Source organism: Patella vulgata, chromosome 3 (genome assembly GCF_932274485.2).
Source record: "Patella vulgata chromosome 3, xgPatVulg1.2, whole genome shotgun sequence".
Classification (NCBI taxonomy): domain Eukaryota; kingdom Metazoa; phylum Mollusca; class Gastropoda; family Patellidae; genus Patella; species Patella vulgata.
Window position 1 is genome coordinate 80,271,476 of NC_065881.2, and position 18,901 is coordinate 80,290,376.

Genomic DNA, 18,901 nt, shown 5'->3' on the forward strand with positions numbered 1-18,901 from the left:
CCCATTTACTAGATATTCCAGGACTAAACAAATTATAGTACAGTCTAGGATCAAATCATCTGTAAGTGGCGAAGCTGCATGTTCATCTGAAATATTCAATATTGGTTGTACTATATGCTTATGTCCCAAAATTTATCCGAATGTTTTTAAGACACGCACTCCTTCATCTTGTAACTGGTTAAAATAATATTTTTCTTCTTCCACTAGCCAACAAACAAACCACCGCTGAAGCCCAAAGATACTTGGGAATGGCGATGCTTCAATGTTTTTGTTCTCCTTATTGAACGAAGAAATGACGGCTCACTAACCTAAGAATTGTAGACCAAAATCTATCACCTCGTAGTTTGTTCAAATATCACTTTTTGTTCCATTAGCTGTTTTAAGAAAAACACCGCAGAAGCCCAAAGACATCTCTTTTTTTTTGTTGTATCTTTTTTAAAATTGTTTGTGCTCCATCCTTATACATCGAGGTCAGTTACGAGTAATCTACACACCATTGGAATATGGAGACATAAACGATTTCTTTGCTCAACCCCAAGTACAACTCAAAAGTTAGATTGTTATATAAACATTAATATACCACGCCAGTTAAATCCATTATATTTTATTCATTCAGTATCAGCTTTATGTAATCTGAAAATCCACGGATTGGAATTCTATGGCCTTCACAACATGGATTACAAAATCTCAATTTTACTTCTTCTTGAAAATTAGCAATAGTTTGATCTTTATTCATCAAAAATTGTTCTTATATTCACTAAACATAATAATGATTTAATAAAAAAAACCTGAAGCCTCAGTAAGGCGCTGGTTCGATCACTAACCAGAGTTCCAAACCGGTGTTGGCCGCGAAATGTCCTGAGGAAATTCCAGCGTGCAAGCCCCCACCCCTCCCCTTGTTAGCTGTGAATGGCAGAGGGAATAGATAGGAAACACCGTCTAATCGTTCGGAATGTTGGACAAACCGAGGTACCGGGTATACACGTTGGTGTGCACGTAGAAGAATCATTGAATATTAGCCTCATAGCACACCCCATTCCCCCCCCCCCCCCCCCCCATCTCAATAGTCCGGTTGGTGGAGAAAAGTAGATTGTTAAAATCCTACGTCACCATAAAAAGTTACTTCCGGTATTTAAATAAAAATCGTGTGGTTTGTAGTTTTAATGTACTGGGGCCTTTTTCAAGAAATCTTAACTAAGATCAAATTCAAATTTTAGTAATTTGATTGGATAATATTAGATTGATTTTAGTGCTTAGCCAATCAAATTTTGGATTTTAGCTTTAAATAAGATTTCGTGAAACAGAGCCCTGGTTAAATTGTGATTTGTAATCCATGTTTTGTATACAAACTATAATTAAATATATACACGTATTTGCTATTTGTTCCCTGTTTATCATTTATATTTATATGTGAATTAATTTATTGAGCACCGACTGTGATGTAGTTACCATAGTAACGTATTGTATTTTCATGAAATTAAATTATATATCTTCCGATTTTTCTCTTTTTTTTTCATAGAAATAATAAATCATATTCGGTAAGATCTTATTAAACATACATTATGCAAGAGCTAAATCTGCCGATTGCAAGTCTTTATTTAGGCTTCAGATGTTATAGAGATTATTAATTAGACCTTTATTTACATGACAAGCTCGAAATCAACTCTGTAGACCCTCGGATGGCTTGGATACAGCTTGGATTTAAACATTCATCCATTTAGAATTAAATCAAGAAATGTCTGACCAAGCTTACATTTACCGTTAGTCACTGACGTCACCACCGAAAACTGGTTTTTAAAGGCCTACCAAGCGAGGGTACCATAGCCATTGAGAATGTTACTTGAAAATCGAAAATATGTGGGTGGAGTTTTCGTCTGTCAATAAAACGAAATACAATTCTCGTAGACGGTGCGGACACAGTTGATGCCTATTTCTAGTCCGTTCAGAATAAAGTAATTGGACTGAAATTTTCAATATTTTCTTTTATTATCATCTATTTTTGAATTATTATAGCAAGAATGGCCAACTCATTATTAAACTCTTAACTAATGTATCTTTAAGGAATGACTCCGAATACGTTTAAGAGAGCAAGAGAAATGGACATAAACTAGGTAATTTCGGGACTAGAGAGCTACTATATACTACTCCTCACCCAGTCTGTAATATCAAAGGGTAAAAATTTAGTCTTCATGTTTAGGTTCATGCTAATGTGTACATGGAAGACAGCAGGTTTTCGTCCGTTTCAACCAACAAGGCACACTCCCTGTGTTAACCCTGCAAATACACTTCGGACACTGAAATTTGAGGAGAATCACAGTGGCTTAGTGGGTAAGGTGCTGGCCCACTGACCAGATGGCCCAGGGTTCCGTACCAGTGTTGGCGGAAAAAAGTTTGGCAGAATTTTCCACCCAGGTTTCCCCTTGTAAATGTTGCAGGAAGGAAATCCTGGCATGGATCACCGTTTAATCCCGTGCACAAAGAATTTTTTCGAAACTATTAATTCGAATGGCTGTCGTATTCGTCTAACTTTTGTTAGAATAAAGAAAACAAGTTGAAATTTAGAGAACATTCAGAAAGTAATACACTTTCCTTGGTTAAGGACATAACTGTTGGTCGCTTTATACTGCGGCGGCGTCAGAGGGTCGGGCTACTACGGTGTTCCTTATCTAGGAAATACTCTCTGGAAAATTTCTGGCGTCACCAGGGCCTTTGAGAGAGGGAGAAAAATGGGATTTAACGTCCACTCGAAACAAACTAAGTCATTTAGGTATATGGTTTAATTTTATTTCAATAATTCGCTTGCGCGTAGGGGTCATTAGCAGTGGGAGGAAACCGGAGGACCCGGAGAAAAAACACGAGGTTGGACAGGTGGGGAATCGAAACCACGCCACTTGACGCAATGAGAGACCTTTGATGCAATGCACACGCCCTACCCCCCCCCCCCCCACACACCCACACCCACTTAATACCTTTGAACATCATTATACATCAACATCAAAAACCATTAACTTGTTTCATCAAAGTTTTAATAATAGCAGCTCAATAAAAAAGATACAATAAATAACAAAGCAGTATTTCTTCCACATAATAAATTGGGTCTACACTAAAACCCTGGCAGTAAACTGACAACCATCTGTACACGGCAGTAGACTTTTAAATCAAATTATACACGGTGCCATAACATAGTTATATCATGCGATTTATCAAAACCAAAGACATCTTCAATCAAAATTATCACACTGGAACAGAACTACGGTCTCATTTATAGCGTTGTTTATCTATAAAAACAAAACAACCAAAACCCCAAGTGCTGAAAATTGGATGCAACCAGCAACGACGGGATATATGTATGACATGACCGTGAGTGAATATGACATGATTGCGAAGATGATAAACGGTAATATTCTAAGTAATTTTTAGTCAGTATAAATTGACTGAACTATTAAATCCCCTTATGGGCCTTTTCGATATGAACTGTAGGACTTGTCCAACATCTAAGGATCCCAACGAAATAGGAAAATACTTTTTAAAATTCTATACACTATGATTTGCTTCAAATACATTAACAAATTTAATCTACCTCCAGGGTTTTAGTTAGTTAAAACATTTTCTCTAAAAATATATATAAAAAAAACGGCAGTAACTTTACTTATTCTTTTAAGTAATGGTTGTTAAAACAAACAATTCCTAAAATTGGTCCAAAATATCCGATTCTCTGTGGCCACCCTATTCATAACCCATAACAGTTAGTTCTGTACTGGTTACTTTCTTGGGAATACATGTACATTATTCTCTCTGAGATAATTCCATCCTCTGGTACTCATAATTTTGTGGTATATCAGCAGAGGATGGGATAGAAGTTGAACACTAAGGGATGTTATCCTTAAAAAAATGTTTCTCCATTTTGTCTTTTTTGGGAAAGAGGGGGTGGTGATCAGGAGCCTTAATCATGGAAAGTTGAACTAGTACTACTTCTTCATTAGCTCTGAGCTAATATCCTGACCGACATATTAACTCTTAACCAATAGAAAGGCAGCAACCATAAAATATTTTAGTATACAATTTAGCGAATAAGGCTCCATGGTATAATAGGGTAAACTTTGGACCAATCTAAAGATACTCATAATTAGCGACAAATATGAATGCATATATTAAACGTGAGTAAATGTAATAAAGCTCTTATCTTTTTTTTATTAGAACATTTGGGGCTATTCCATACATAAAAATATTAAAAATAACATGATTAACCAGTTAAAAATGGAGTTAAAGATCTCTGGTGTGTGTTAAATTAAAGATGAAACTAGAGATGATCTGATGAACCAGGATTTAAGTCCAAACAACATAAACTAAGGTCATTTCCAGACAAACAAGACTAAGTAGGGATTTAATGTCCATACAACACAAACTTGGTCATTTATGGACAAACATGATATAAATTAGCTGAATATGATTGTAAATCTGTTATTAATGTGTCCCATGTATCTATAAAGATATGATTGTAAGTCTGTTATTAATGTGTCCCATGTATCTATAAAGACTTTAATGATTGTCAGTCTGTTATTAATATGTTGCATGTATCTATAAAGTTTTGATGATTGTAAGTCTGTTATTAATGTGTCCCATGTATCTATAAAGATTTTAATGATTGTCAGTCTGTTATTAATGTGTCCCATCTATAAAGAAAAACGTAATGATTTTGAGTTTGTTATTTATGATTTCTATAAAGATAAGAAGATTGTGAATGAAATGAAATGGGGTTTAACATCATACCAAAATGATTTGTAAGTCCATGTAAGTCTGTTATTATATGTCTATGTATCCATTAAGATATCATGACTGTAAGTCTGTTATTGTAAGTCCATGCATCCATAAAGATATCAAGACTGTAAGTCAGATGTAAATGTGTCCCAAGTTATGATTGAAAGTCCATGTATTCATAAAGCTATAATGATTGTAAAGCTTTTATTAATGTATCTATAATAAATCTATGATGGTAAGTATGTTACTAATGTATCTATTAAGATATAATGATTTTAAGTATGTTACTAATGTATCTATTAAGATATAATGATTTTAAGTATGTTACTAATGTATCTATTAAGATATAATAATTGTAAATCTGTTATTAATGCATCTATAAAGATATGATGATTGTAAGACTGTTATTAATGTAGCTATAAAGATATAATAATTGTAAGTCTATTACTAATGTATCTATAAAGAATGATCATAGTGATGGTAAGTCTTATCCAAGGTAGTTTAGTAGCCTATTGATGAAATTAAATGGGGTTTAACATCATACTGTTCTGCTCCAACTGGGCTAATGAAGACAGGAAGCCTATTAATACTGATTCCAATCAAATCAAGTCAATCTAACCACTGGAAACCATTTACAATATAAATACACATGGCTAATAATTTCCAGATAACTTGGCTTAGAATTAAAAGATTCATTGCTATTTTTCAACAATGCTGATATTCTTTATGCATGAAATACCCCTAAACACTGGTCTTAAGCCTTAAAACAATCCAGAATTACCGTATTAAATAAATATATATATATGTACATACATACATAATATATATATAAATAACTTGTACAAATTTAGGTTTTTTGGCTTATTTTTCAAAATGAAAATTCTTTGGGCTGTATGCTTCATTCTTACTTCAGGTAAAGTCATACTTCAAACAATTTTGAATTTCTAAATTTTAAAGCTTCATGACTGCTTGTTAATATCAATATTTTATAATTAAAGTATCAAATATTCAACAATTATCTATAACCTTCAATTTCAATCTACTTCTAAAATTGATACTTAATTTTGATTTTCAATATTTCAATAAAGTATGACTCTAGCTAAGGTTGTATCAACCAATGCTTACAGCCCTGTGCATACTATACAAATGTCATGAGTCATATTAAAATATAATTAAACAAGAACACAATCACCAGTTCACAAATAAAATTAGCAGGCAAAAAGAACATTAATAAAAAAACTTATAAAATATGAAAACACAACTCATTAATGTTATAATGAAGTCCAGGTTTGCATAAACCTCCAACTACATGTATAAATTACATAGCAGCCATCCTTGTTTCACTTGGGCAAAATAATATAATATGGGGGTGGGGGTGAGGAGCGAGAGAGAGAAAGAGAGATTTGTCTCCTGGCAACACTAACCTTATTACATAGGGCCTAACCTGGAACAGTATTTTTTTATATATCAATAATTTGCTTGCATGCAGGGATCTTTAGAAATAGAAGGAAATCAGAGCAGCGGAGAAAACCCACAAGACTGGGCATGCGACCAATAACTTTCCATGTCCTGAACATGACCAGCATAAATCAGACTGCCCTAGATTACTGAACTCGCAGACTAGTTAGCATTCCACGAGTTCATTAGTCCACCGATATCTATTATAGGGGTTGGGTTAGGGTTAGTGTTAAGGTGCACTAGTCCGTGGGTTCATTAGTCCACCAATATCTATTATCAGGGTTAGGGTTAGGATTAGGTTTTTTGATGCCCACATTTATAGTATTTCTTATATCGACGGACTAGTGAACCCCTCTCCTAGTGTCTCGGTAGCATTACCTCTTCTCTCTCACGAGCCCGGATTGTGATGAAAAAATATGGATGACATGAAATAGTTTTGACCGTAATTAGTTGATACCGTCTACAGTCTACAGAGGATGCAAATCTTGACAAATTTTCAAAACAGAATATCTGAACCAAATTGAATCATGATATTCCTTTTCGAGATTTTTGCTTTCAAAATATTCAAAATCCTCAAATGATAATCAGAGACTTTAACAATGAAATAAATCTAATCACAATAAATACATGTACATGTGTACTTCAAATACAGATGTGATGTCATCCTTTGATGTTGGCGTACCATTATTTCCAATAATGTACGGGCAACTTGCCAATCGTTCATTATCTATACTCGATGAAATATTGGACTTGCGTTATGTATTTCATTGAAAAGCACGTGCGGGATAGTGTCTGTATTTTAAGTTGTTTATTGGTCTCGAGTTAAAGACATTGCACAATATATTGAAACAACTCTCAGCTAATGCCTCGTGCAGTATCAATATATTACTTAAAGATACATTATGGGAGATAAGATAAAGAGATGGCAGTTCTCGCTATAATAGTTAAAAACTAGATAGTGTAACGGTAATTTGCTGAAAATTTCAGTCAAATTGATCCACTGTGAGCCGAGAAAGAAGCAGGTGAAATTTTTGCATAGTCTCGGTCATCATTACTAAAATCATTTTATAAACAGCATAGTCTCGATTATCCACTTTTTCTGATTTAATTATCAATGGCCGTTAGCGGCATATAGGAATCTAATCCAGCCAACATCGAAGGCTAGCCTTGACATTGAGAGTTTATTATGGTCTGGATAAGTTAATTAATGTCTAATTGATAATTTAGATAACATTTCAAGCCTAAAGAAAGACTTGTATTAAGCAGATTTTACTCTTGCATAATGCATGTTAAATGTCTTGCTCTCGACCATTAAACCATACAAATATAGGTTTACACAGAAATTATATAAATTTGTATATTCTAACAACAGAAAGACAATGATATAATGATATGACTTGAATTGATCTTATGCCTCATTTCTTAATTCTATAATATAATATTACTGTCATGGCCAAAAAGATCTAATTTGTTTTCCAAGATCACAGTTTTATTGTGTACAATTTATTGTACAATTAATGGTTTATTTATAAAGATATGAGGACTGTAAGTCTGTTATTAATGTATCACATGAATATGATGGAAGTCCATGTATCCATAAAGATATGATGATTGTTATTAATGTATCTATAAAGATATGATGATTGTTATTAATGTATCTATAAAGATATGATGATGGTAAGTCTGTTACTAATCCTATGAAAAAGAAAGACATTATGATTGTAAGTCTGTTATTAATGTATCACATGCATAAAGAAAGACATGATGAAAGTCCATATATCCATAAAGATATGATGAATGTAAGTCTGTTATCAATGCATGATGATCTTAAGTCTGTTATTAAGGTATCTATAAAGATATGATGAAAGTCCATAAAGATATGATGATTTAAGTCTGTTATCAATGCATGATGATTGTAAGTCTGTTATTAATGCATCTACATGTATAAAGATATGATGAATGTAAGTCTGTTATCAATGCATGATGATTCTAAGTCTGTTATTAACGTATCTATAAAGAATTAACATAGTGACTGTAAGATGTATTCATGTAAGTCTTCATTCATATCAAAACACTAGAAACCATTTGCAAAACTGATTTGTGTGTTAGAGTAGAAAATCAACAAACTCGCCTTGAAGTTACAATTAACAAAGGTTCCAAAATGCTTTCATAACTATCATTCTATTGTTAGAATATAGAAAAACAGATAGCCAGGGCCCTGTTTCTCGAAATTTCAACTAAAGATAAAATCCAAAATTTAAGAGGAAACTTCAATTTTGATTGGTTAAGTACTAAAAACAATTTAATATTATCCAATTAAATTACTAAAATTTGGATTTTATCTTAGTTAAAATTTCATGAAACAGGCCCCCAGACTGTCTCCTTTAATTAAGTAGTCAAACAGATGCATTATGTAAGATTTAGACAAAAAGCGAACAGCTCTAGCTATAATAGTAAAATAACGAGATATGATAATGAAAAGAGAATATGTTGAAAATTTCAGTCAAATTACTTCATTCTAAGCAGAGTTATCATCGATTGCAGAACAATGTAGTCACGATTGTCATTGCTACCATAATAACCAAAGTCTTGATTATCCATTTTTAAATTAAACCATTAACAGCCAATCATATTTAAATCTGTTGAAAATTAAAACCATCCGAAGTTCTAGAGAGCTGATTATGGGTCGGGCATGTAAATAAATGTTAAATTAATGATTTATATAACATTTGACATAGGCAGATTTAGGTCCTACATAATGCATCTTTAGACAATCTAAGTATAAATATCCTACAAAAACACAAATATACAAAATACTGCCTGCCATTAAAGGTGTAAGTATGAAAATTGCACATAACTGTGAGCAGTGAAAGAATTTAATGCTTGATCATCTGCCTGAAACCAGGCCAATTCCTGTTGGTTATACTCAACCAATTATGGGCCTGAATGAAGGTCAATTCCTGCAGAAGATTTTAACAGATACAAGCAAGAACCAGAATATATTGTTATGGAAAATAAATGTCAAAAATATAATTTGTTCAGTTAATATTCAACTGCAATCAATAACATCGACCACGTAGATTAGTCTGGGGTAATTATAAACTCTCAGGTCTGACCTGGTTTCGATCTCATTGGTAGCTTTAATTTCTTTCACTGTAAGTATGACCACAGTCCTGTTTTCTAAAGCAAGTGACAGCATCTCTTTATGGAGGTTTGGCCACTTCTACATACATGAAATGGTATAGAAAAATGTTAGTATGATTCATTACTTTACAAAAGATGAAGAGACTGGTGTGTCCATTTTTAAAACAAGGACAGATAACTCACACTGATTTTACTAGCACATGTAGATGAAAAAATATATATATGAATAATGATATACATTAATGTAAATCTTATACTTAAAAACATTTAAAATGAACTAAATTCTAGATTACACTAAATAGTACATAATTAGTATTTAAAAAAAAAACTGAATTAATTCAAAATATAAATAACAAATAACAGCAGACATATATCAAAACAGTCAAAAATATATCTTTCAAAATATCTAACACTATATAATAATAACATATAGACCAGACCAAAATATATTATATTCCACTTACATTTTCTGGACCTGAAATCTTATTTTCTGGACCAGAAATCCTATTTTCAGACAGGCAATCCTATTTTCCACATTTTGTCATTGATTATACCTTAAACTGTAACACATACTTGTGGAAAAACATTACTTGATAATATTATTTGAATGGCATTTAGTAATTGGAACGTAATCAAATAACACACTATTTATGGATAACAATTACTATGGTGTATTTCACTACAAGATTTCACACGTTGATCTGTGTTATATGCTTGATAAGGACTTGTGAAATCTTGTTGAAACGACACAGTGAAATAAACCATAGTAATTGTTATCCATAAATAGTGTGTTATTTGATTACTTGATAATGTTTAGAGAATACTCTTCAAAATCTCAAATAAATACATGTATGTTAGTAGCTGTTTTTCCATATATTAAATATAAATTATAGTTTATTGCTCTATCCAGTTACTCAAATGATTCTAAAAAAATATTGATTATACCTTGTTCGGACACGTTTCCAAAACAATGTCATTAACTTTCTAGCGTAGGGCACTGTAAAGATGATATCGTTCATTTTGGTTTTGAAGCTCGTCTCCAAATTCTTGCAAAATAATTGTTGTGTTTAATGTGCAGAGAGAGAGAGAAATGGGGTTTAACGTCCACTCGACACAAACTAGGTCATTTCGGGACTAACATATGGTTTTTAATTTTATTTCAATAATTCGCTTGCGCGTAGGGGTCTTTAGCAGTGGGAGGAAACCGGAGGACCCGGAGAAAACCCACGAGGTTGGAGAGAGAGAGAGAAATGGGGTTTAACGTCCACTCAACAGTGTTTAAAGATTCGGTCTAAAGAATATACAATGTGGAAAAAAGTATTTTTGGGTCTGGCCTAACAATAATATAATAAGAATATACTTAAAGTGGACTAGCCATCTTAGTCAAGACTGAAAAATTAACATTAAATTCAACGAAAGTTTATGACTTAGAAATTGAAGAAAAGTAACATGTTAAATCTTTAAAATGCTGTCCATTTTTGATGATCTCCATGTGGCAGGATATGTACATATATGTACTTAAAATATCAAAAATAACATTGACAACTTTTTGTGTAAAAGTTTTAGAAAAGACATTGTAAAATTATTTTTTTTGTAGTCAACTATATGTCAGGGCTGAAAATAATGATTTTAGTTAAAAGTACATTTGTATACCTGACAGTAACTGACATTTTGAATTTTGTGCTGGACATGTAGATCGTACCTCTAAAAATGGGCCGGAAACGGATGCTAGTCTTAACCATAATCTACATCCGAAGGTTGCCTAGGTTACTGATGTCCTCCTGTGGTTTACGAAACTAACGAGTGATAATACGTTGATATTGTGAAGATGAACCCAACCAACCGTGACTAAGATGATCTGACCTCTTCAGCTGATCAGCACTGATGACCACGCATGATGTGGGAATAAAACCCATATTTATTAGAGCACTGTTTGCCGCATACATTACAGACAAATGGGTCCGTATGCGAATGGCAGCCAATATGTATAGAAAAGAGCACTTCATCGTCAAAAGTTATTCCGCAGTGACTGCACCGGGTGTCAGATGTCTGTGATTCGCTGCCCCCAGGTTCGTTTGTTGAACGCGAGTTTGTACCCCTTCGTGGAGTCAAGAGTTCACATTGCACACCCCTATTGTATAGCACGGTATTAGTATTTCTATCTCCCCTTCTGCCCTCAGTCTCCACCATCTCTCGTTTGATGACAGGCAATGAACACTGAACGCCAACGTGTGATGTCTCACATTTGATGCTGATATTATGACTGATGTTGCTGCCTCGTGGATATTTACGCCGCATGTTCTCCGTGTAAATTTGATTGGATGATGAGGTTTCTTCGTTACTGTGTTCCTGATATATATTCCCATCGTAAATATCTATAGAAAGTCTTTGCGTTGTTTGTGCCTCCATGGGACGAGGTATTTCTCGTGAGTGAATAACAAGTGGGATAGCGGAACTCGACACGTCCGAAACATCATCGCTATCAAACGGCTCGGATTTAAATTTGATTTTCTGTTGATCGTCTTCTTCGATTTGGTACGATCTATTAGACGAAACGGCTTTTTGACCTGTGGGTGACATGTCTTGGGATGATTCGACCGCATGTGGGAGATAAAAACTAGATGATGTGATGGTACTGGTGGCGGGAACACGTGGGGTCGGGATAATATTAGAGACAATCGAACGTAAATAATCTGAAGCTATGGTTCGGTCTTCGTGAACACGATGACTGGGCGAATCGTAGGAATATTGATTAACACAATTTGGCATTATGGGATTGGCACGTGCAAATTGTACCGAAGGTCCCTGTCCCGAGGTCAACAGAGAGTGGATACCTGACGAACCAACAGACACAGTACAGTGACCTTGACCTAGACCAGTTGAAGAGCAATGACCTTGTGCAATGTCAATATGTCGCGAGCCATTAAAGTGATTTTCTTGATATGTGGGTATAACTATAGAAGCGCTTGTAGCTATCTGAGGCATGATGGGTCCATAATCCTCATTATGTTCATGACAATAATGTTCACGTATTTTACGTGGTAACACCGTCGTAAACTCACATTTACCACACCGTAACACTGTAGCAGGATTTGAGCGATTGTGAAGTCTTTTATGTCGCCGAAAATTACTTTTATCATTAGTGGTATAATCACACATTGGACACTTGAGGGCTTTATGACCTAAAATACACCAAAATTATATCATTAACATCAATGAAATGAACTATAAAAGTATTAAATCATAAAGATCATGAGGGAAATTTTGTCTGAACAATTTTGTCAGGAAATTTTCCTTCAATCTAATTAAAACACAGGTCCTATTTCGTTTCGTTTCTTATAGTTCAAAATTTCGTTTTCATTGCCTTTACTAAACTAGTATCTGGAAGGGTTGTTATATCATCTGCGTTCTGGATGGCGTGAGGGATTAGCCAATAAAGCGGACTGTTACGGCAAGTTTTTGGGGTGAGGTGCCTGTATGACACCTGACGCAACCTTCCACTACAAATGGTCAGATCTTCATGTAGAGTAGGCCATCAAAAGCATAAAAGATAGGTTGCCAGGCAACGAAACATACGCCCAAAGCAGCTAAATCGTCCGGGCAGTCAACAAGAGTTGTCGCATATTTTTACTTTTTTCGGTAATGAAACATTTATAATACACTAAAATCTGATTAAGAGCAAAAACTCAGAAAACCATGCTAACGTTTTGTATACAAAACTTTTAATACTGTATCATGGATTTAGCTGTTCCAAGTCATAAAAATTCATTGAAAATCAATATACTTGTTCGTCTCAAGATCTTAAACTCTGTGTATCAATCTGAAGTCAATCGGATATTAACTTTGGCCTCTAGAGCGTCCACAAGATTTTTCAAAGTGATCAAGGGCCATAACTTTGGCAGTAATTATCAGAAATCTTTGAAAATCAATAGGATTCTTCGCCTCGTGACCTCAAACACTGTGTATAAATTTATAGTCAATCAGATATTAACTTTAGCCTTTAGAGCATCCACAAGGTTTTTTGAAGTGATCAAGGGCCATAACTCTGGCAGTAATTATCGAAAATCAATGAAAATGAATAGACTTCTTTGTCTCATGACCTTAATCACTGTGTATAAATTTAAAGTCAATCGGATATTAACTTTAGACTCTAAGAGCGTCCACAAGATTTTTCAAAGTGATCAAGGGCCATAACTCTGGCAGTAATTATCGTAAATTGCTGAAAATCAATAGGATTTTTCGTCTCATGACCTTAAGCACTGTGTATAAATTTAAAGTCAATAGGATATTAACTTTGGCCTCTAGAGAGTCCACAAATTTTTTTTGAAGTGATCAAGAGCCAGAACTCTGGCAGTAATTATCGGAAATCGCTGAAAATCAATAGGCTTCTTTGTCTCATGACCTTAAACACTGTGTATAAATTTAAAGTCAATCGGATATTAACTTTGGCCTCTAGAGCGTCCACAAGATTTTTTGAAGTGATCAAGGGCCATAACTCTGGCAGTAATTATCGGAAATCGCTGAAAATCAATAGGCTTCTTTGTCTCATGACCTTAAACACTGTGTATAAATTTAAAGTCAATCGGATATTAACTTTGGACTCGAGAGCGTCCACAAGATTTTTTGAAGGGATCAAGGGCCATAACTCTGGCAGTAAATATCGGAAATTGCTGAAAATCAATAGGCTTCTTCGCCTGATGGCCTTAAACACTGTATATAAATTTAAAGTCCATCGGATATTAACTTTAGCCTCTAGAGAGACCACAAGATTTTTTTGAAGTGATCAAGAGCCAGAACTCTGGCAGTAATTATCGGAAATTGCTTGTGGACGCCGGACCGACCGGCGGACGGGGCCATGACAATATACGACCACATTTCAATGTGGGCGTATAAAAAACGAAATGAAATATAGATCTGTATTTTAATCAGATTGCATTTACCTCTACTTTTCTAACTGCCAATGGTATTTTTATGTGCATGCCGATGTGAAAATTGGACGTCGGTTTTCTTTCACATTCAAAAGACTAGACACAGTTCCTTGCCAGGCACTACGTAATGCAGTACTGACAAGGGGAAACCACTAAAAAAATCCAGAGGTACATGTACTTTCTCTACTAACACTGGGACTAACACATTACAGAGCCACTGTGGCTCCTGTGTTAATTACAAACACATACATGTTAGAATTTTAAGCTATTTTTACAAACTGTAGTTGAGACTGAAATAAGGGTGCACATTAATTTTTAAAAAAATCCCACCATGATTCTAGAGAGATAGAGAGAAATGGGGTTTAACGTCCACTCAACACAAACTAGTTCTTTCGGTACTACATGGTTCAATTTTAATTCAATAATTCGCTTGCGGGTAGGGGTCTTTAGCAGTTGGGGGGAAACCGGAGAAAAACCCAAGAGGTTGGACAGACGACCCTACTCCTTGTCACGTATAACCGGGGATTCGAAACCACGCCAGTTGACTCAATGACAGGCCTTATTATATAATACATATACAGTACGCACGTGCTAACCATTTGGCCATCCACCCCCCACCATGATTCTATGTCCTTCCATTAACCTGCACATGCACTGAAGAGCATGGTGTAAACTAGAGGATTAAATGTCCCTTTCTTAAACCATGAATGAGAGAAAGAAATGGAGTTGAACGTCCACTTGAACACAAACCAAGTAATTCTGGGACCAACAAGGTCTAATTTTTTATCAATATTTAACTTGCTGGTTTTTAGCAGTGGGAAGAAATGTGGACCCAGAAAAACCCCATGAGGTTGGACAGACGACCCTATTCCTTGTCACATAGTGTTGTTCTCCTGCAATTAGCCTACTATACAAGCTGGGAACAGAAACCAAACCACTTGACTCAATGACAGACTCTATGATCTAAAGTGCATGCATTATACCATTCGACAACCCAACCCCCCAAATCATGAATGAACTAAACTACTAATAACAAGACAGAAGAATGAATGAAAGTTTGGTGGACATACATGTATAATTCTTACCGCCATGTTTAGGCATGTGCAGTTGAAGATGAGTGTAAGTCATGGTCATAAAGCTACAGAATCTGCATTTATAATATCCGCCGGATGTTGTATAGCCCAGTGGTGTATAATCATAGCTGTCTGGTGAGAGATCTGACTGTAATATGGTCAGATCAGTTGGTGATTGACAATCATCAACAACAATATCAGTCTCGGCATCTGATGTTTGTCCTTCATTAAGACGATCTGGTGCTTCATCTGGTACTGAGGTTACTGTTGCTGTAGATGTAGTAGCTGCTGTGATTACATTTGTTAACGGTGGTGTTGCTGAGGTTACTGGAGGTGGTGGAGAATTTGGACGGTTTTCATTCCGTTCTTCATCTTCCCCGTCTGTCGTTCTCACTGTTGTTGATGATGTCATTAACAACCTAGCAACAGCACTGAGATTAAGGCCCACAGGCTCATCTGTAGACTGTATTTCTTTATCTTCAGCCATAATGAGGCATATCAACAATATCTGTAAATATATACAATCAAATAAAAGTCATTTTAAACAGTGAGGCTCATGTCTCCTGTCAAAATCCCAAAAGTATTGAGCAGTCAAACTTATTATCTAAGCATAAAATGTTCATGATATAACTCAGTCAAGTACCTGGTAGTGAAACTATACACTAAGTTTCATCACTCTCCATCAGTTAGAATCAAAGCTTCATGTACATTTATCTTGTCCCAAAGCATCAACCAATGAACATCAAACATTCACCTAATGAACATCTACATAAGTCAAGACCAATCAAATTGCTTATCGATACTTAGTTTGCTCATTATCAAACTTAGTCAAGCTACTGATGTAATGAAACTACACACCCACTTTCATCACACTAGCCTCGGACAACTGACCCCCACCCTAAAGGGCTCCAGCCAATAATTTTCTGTGTCTCTGGTGCTCAAATTTTCATGGGTTAATCGTCATTTACAGTACTCCACTTTGGTGATTAATAAATATGAAAACTACATGTATATTAATACTCCCCTTTCACGTGAAATGTTCTCACACAAATAATACATGTACCTCAACTAAAAGCTTGATTGTTTGAGGCTAGAGGGGGAAAAGGAGAATAGAAAATTCTCCACAATTACATCAAACAAAATTCATTATTGAAAGCTTTGCATAGTCCATCATTTTATTGAGCTATGAAGAGTACTAAACATGCATTATTCAAGAGTTAAATCTGCCTATTGCAGGTCTTTTTTAGGTCTGAAATGTTATATAAATTATTGATTAGACATTTATTAAAATGACAAGACCATGATCAACCCTTGATGCCATCGGATGCTCGAGATTTCAACTAGATTAGAAGAACAGTAAGTCAGTTCGGCCATTTAATGATTTAATTTAAAAAATGGAGAAGAGAGAACCGTGGTTATGATAATTTACAAACAATCCACACATCTTGTCATGGTTTTTTGATAAAAAAGAGACTGCATGAAACAGGTGCCACTATGCTCCGTCATGATGACGAGAAGGATAACTGAAGATTATAAAGAGAGAGAGAGAAAGCAATGGAGTTTAACGTCCACTGGACACAAATTAGGTCATTTTGGGACTAACATATGGTTTAATTTTATTTCAATAATTTGCTTGTCTGTAGGGGTCTTTAGCAGTGGGAGGAAACCAGAGGACCCGGAGAAAACCCACGAGGTTGGACAGGCGACCCTACTCCTTGTCACGTACAACCGTGGATTCGAAACCACTCCAGTTGACTCAATGACAGGCTTTATGATACAGCGTGCACTTGCTAACCATTCAGCCATCCAACCCCCCTAAGATTAAAAAGAGGTAGTATATGCATATTTTAATCTCTTATTTATGCATTTTTTTTACATACAGTATTGTAATCTTTTGTTCTTAAGGTAATGACTGTGAAGATGAGTTAATTTAACCACTTACATTCGTTAATAGTTTATTTAAATATTCTTATTACATGATGACATTCAATATTATTTACATGATGACATTCCTTAATATTTACAAGTTGACATTCATTAATATGACATTAATTTATTTCAGTATGGCAAAGAAGTCTGAATTCGAGATCTATGGGAGCAGGTATCATTCAGCTTTTAAATACTGATTCCAATACTAAAAGTAGAAGTACATGTAGAGTTAATTGACACCCAATGGCAGATGATTGATGAGGGGTTCAATTTCCGAAATTGTAGAAAAACATACTGTAAGATAAATGAAAAGATATTCGGAACAATCCATAACAACAAGTGGCTTCCTTAAGTTGGCAGGAAATTTATATGGACACATACTTACTGATTTATTTACATGTCCACGTGGTCGTGTTTCGAGGAATATTCTCTCAATTGCATTGACATATTGTTATTAATGTTTAAATAAAATATTAAATATTAAAAATTCATGTAATACCCATTTTTTTTTTAATCTGTGGGATGAAATGACCCGATATCAGTGGGATATAACGACCCATGTAAATTTGGGATGGAACATCCACATCCCAAGATAAACAGGTAGTGGGATGAAACGACCTACTCCCTGTCAAAACTACAAACACTGATAACTTTGTTCAGAATAAATGCATGTTTAAAGGAAATTTTCAAGATACTCATTTGGTATTATCTATTTTTAAACTATTATAGCATAGCGAGAACGACCTGCTCTTACTTACAAACTTAGTCTTTATCCGAATCTAAATTACATACTGCCTCTTTAATAACAGTTAAGTTATACAGTTAGTCCGTATATTTAAGAACACATATTGTATTTGTAAACTATTGAGAATGTGATCATGCTTTGTGGGCTTTTAAAACAATAGAAAAAAACCCTACATAATATGCACTTGTACAAAGGTTTGGTATAAAAGGGAGGTAATCCCGATATAAACAAATTTCAATAAAAAGTCAAGAATATTTTGCAGAAATACTAAATTCATTCGAATATTTCACCACAAAACCATTAAAAAATAAATTATGGAATACAAACACAGTCTGAATTTACTGAGACTGCATTGTGAAAGCGCTGATTTATGGAAATGCTAATTATAATAGCATTATTGTGAAAGAATCAACACAACAAAAAAATGAGTAAAAAAAAAGTTGATGAATCGAGACAAATATAGATCGTTTATTCGATAAAATGTAGAATACTATCGGGCGATGTATATATATTTGAAATTTATGTATGTTTAACTATCAAATTAACCTACCCATAAAACAATTACCGCAATAATAACACAAAAAAGATGAAAATTGCATTCTAAAATTGATGTCTTCCTGCTGAAGCGACGCCATATTGATTACTTAGAACGTCACATTTGACCTCTAATATAAAAAGAGTTTCTATGCCAAGGGGAGATAATTTAATGTTAAGACTTATTTTATTCTCACTTTAGAAAAAACATTCCCCCCCAAAAAAACACAAGCTTAAACTACCAAAAGATGTAGTCCTAGTACATATGATGTGTTAGCTACAGCCTTTTATCATCCCGAATACAATCAATTAAAATTATCCCCAAATGTACA

General features: G+C 34.5%; 1 protein-coding gene across 2 annotated transcripts; it reads right to left on the bottom strand.

The window, feature by feature from the left end:
* Positions 1–9,754: 9,754 nt before the first annotated feature.
* On the bottom strand, positions 9,755–18,683 carry LOC126814395 (zinc finger protein Helios). Of its 2 annotated transcripts, none has more exons than XM_050539492.2 (3): positions 18,586–18,683; positions 15,374–15,869; positions 9,755–12,542 (listed from the first exon to the last, which is right to left on the bottom strand). In XM_050539492.2, exons 2-3 carry the CDS (start codon positions 15,846–15,848, stop codon positions 11,236–11,238), a joined length of 1,782 nt encoding a protein of 593 aa, XP_050395449.1. In that variant the 5' UTR covers positions 15,849–15,869; positions 18,586–18,683; the 3' UTR covers positions 9,755–11,235. The 2 variants fall into 2 exon arrangements, with proteins under 2 accessions (XP_050395449.1, XP_050395448.1); XM_050539491.2 differs by having other exon boundaries at positions 15,359–15,869.
* Between the last annotated feature and the right edge of the window lie 218 nt (positions 18,684–18,901).

What these genes read in the sequence shown, in the direction of transcription:
- LOC126814395 (XM_050539491.2), bottom strand. Translation starts at nt 15,848, where the DNA reads ATGGCTGAAGATAAAGAAATACAGTCTACAGATGAGCCTGTGGGCCTT. An exon ending in TGGCGGTAAGAATTATACAT is followed by an intron (nt 12,543 to 15,358) that starts GTATGTCCACCA and finishes GGTGTATTTTAG; the next exon opens with GTCATAAAGCCCTCAAGTGT.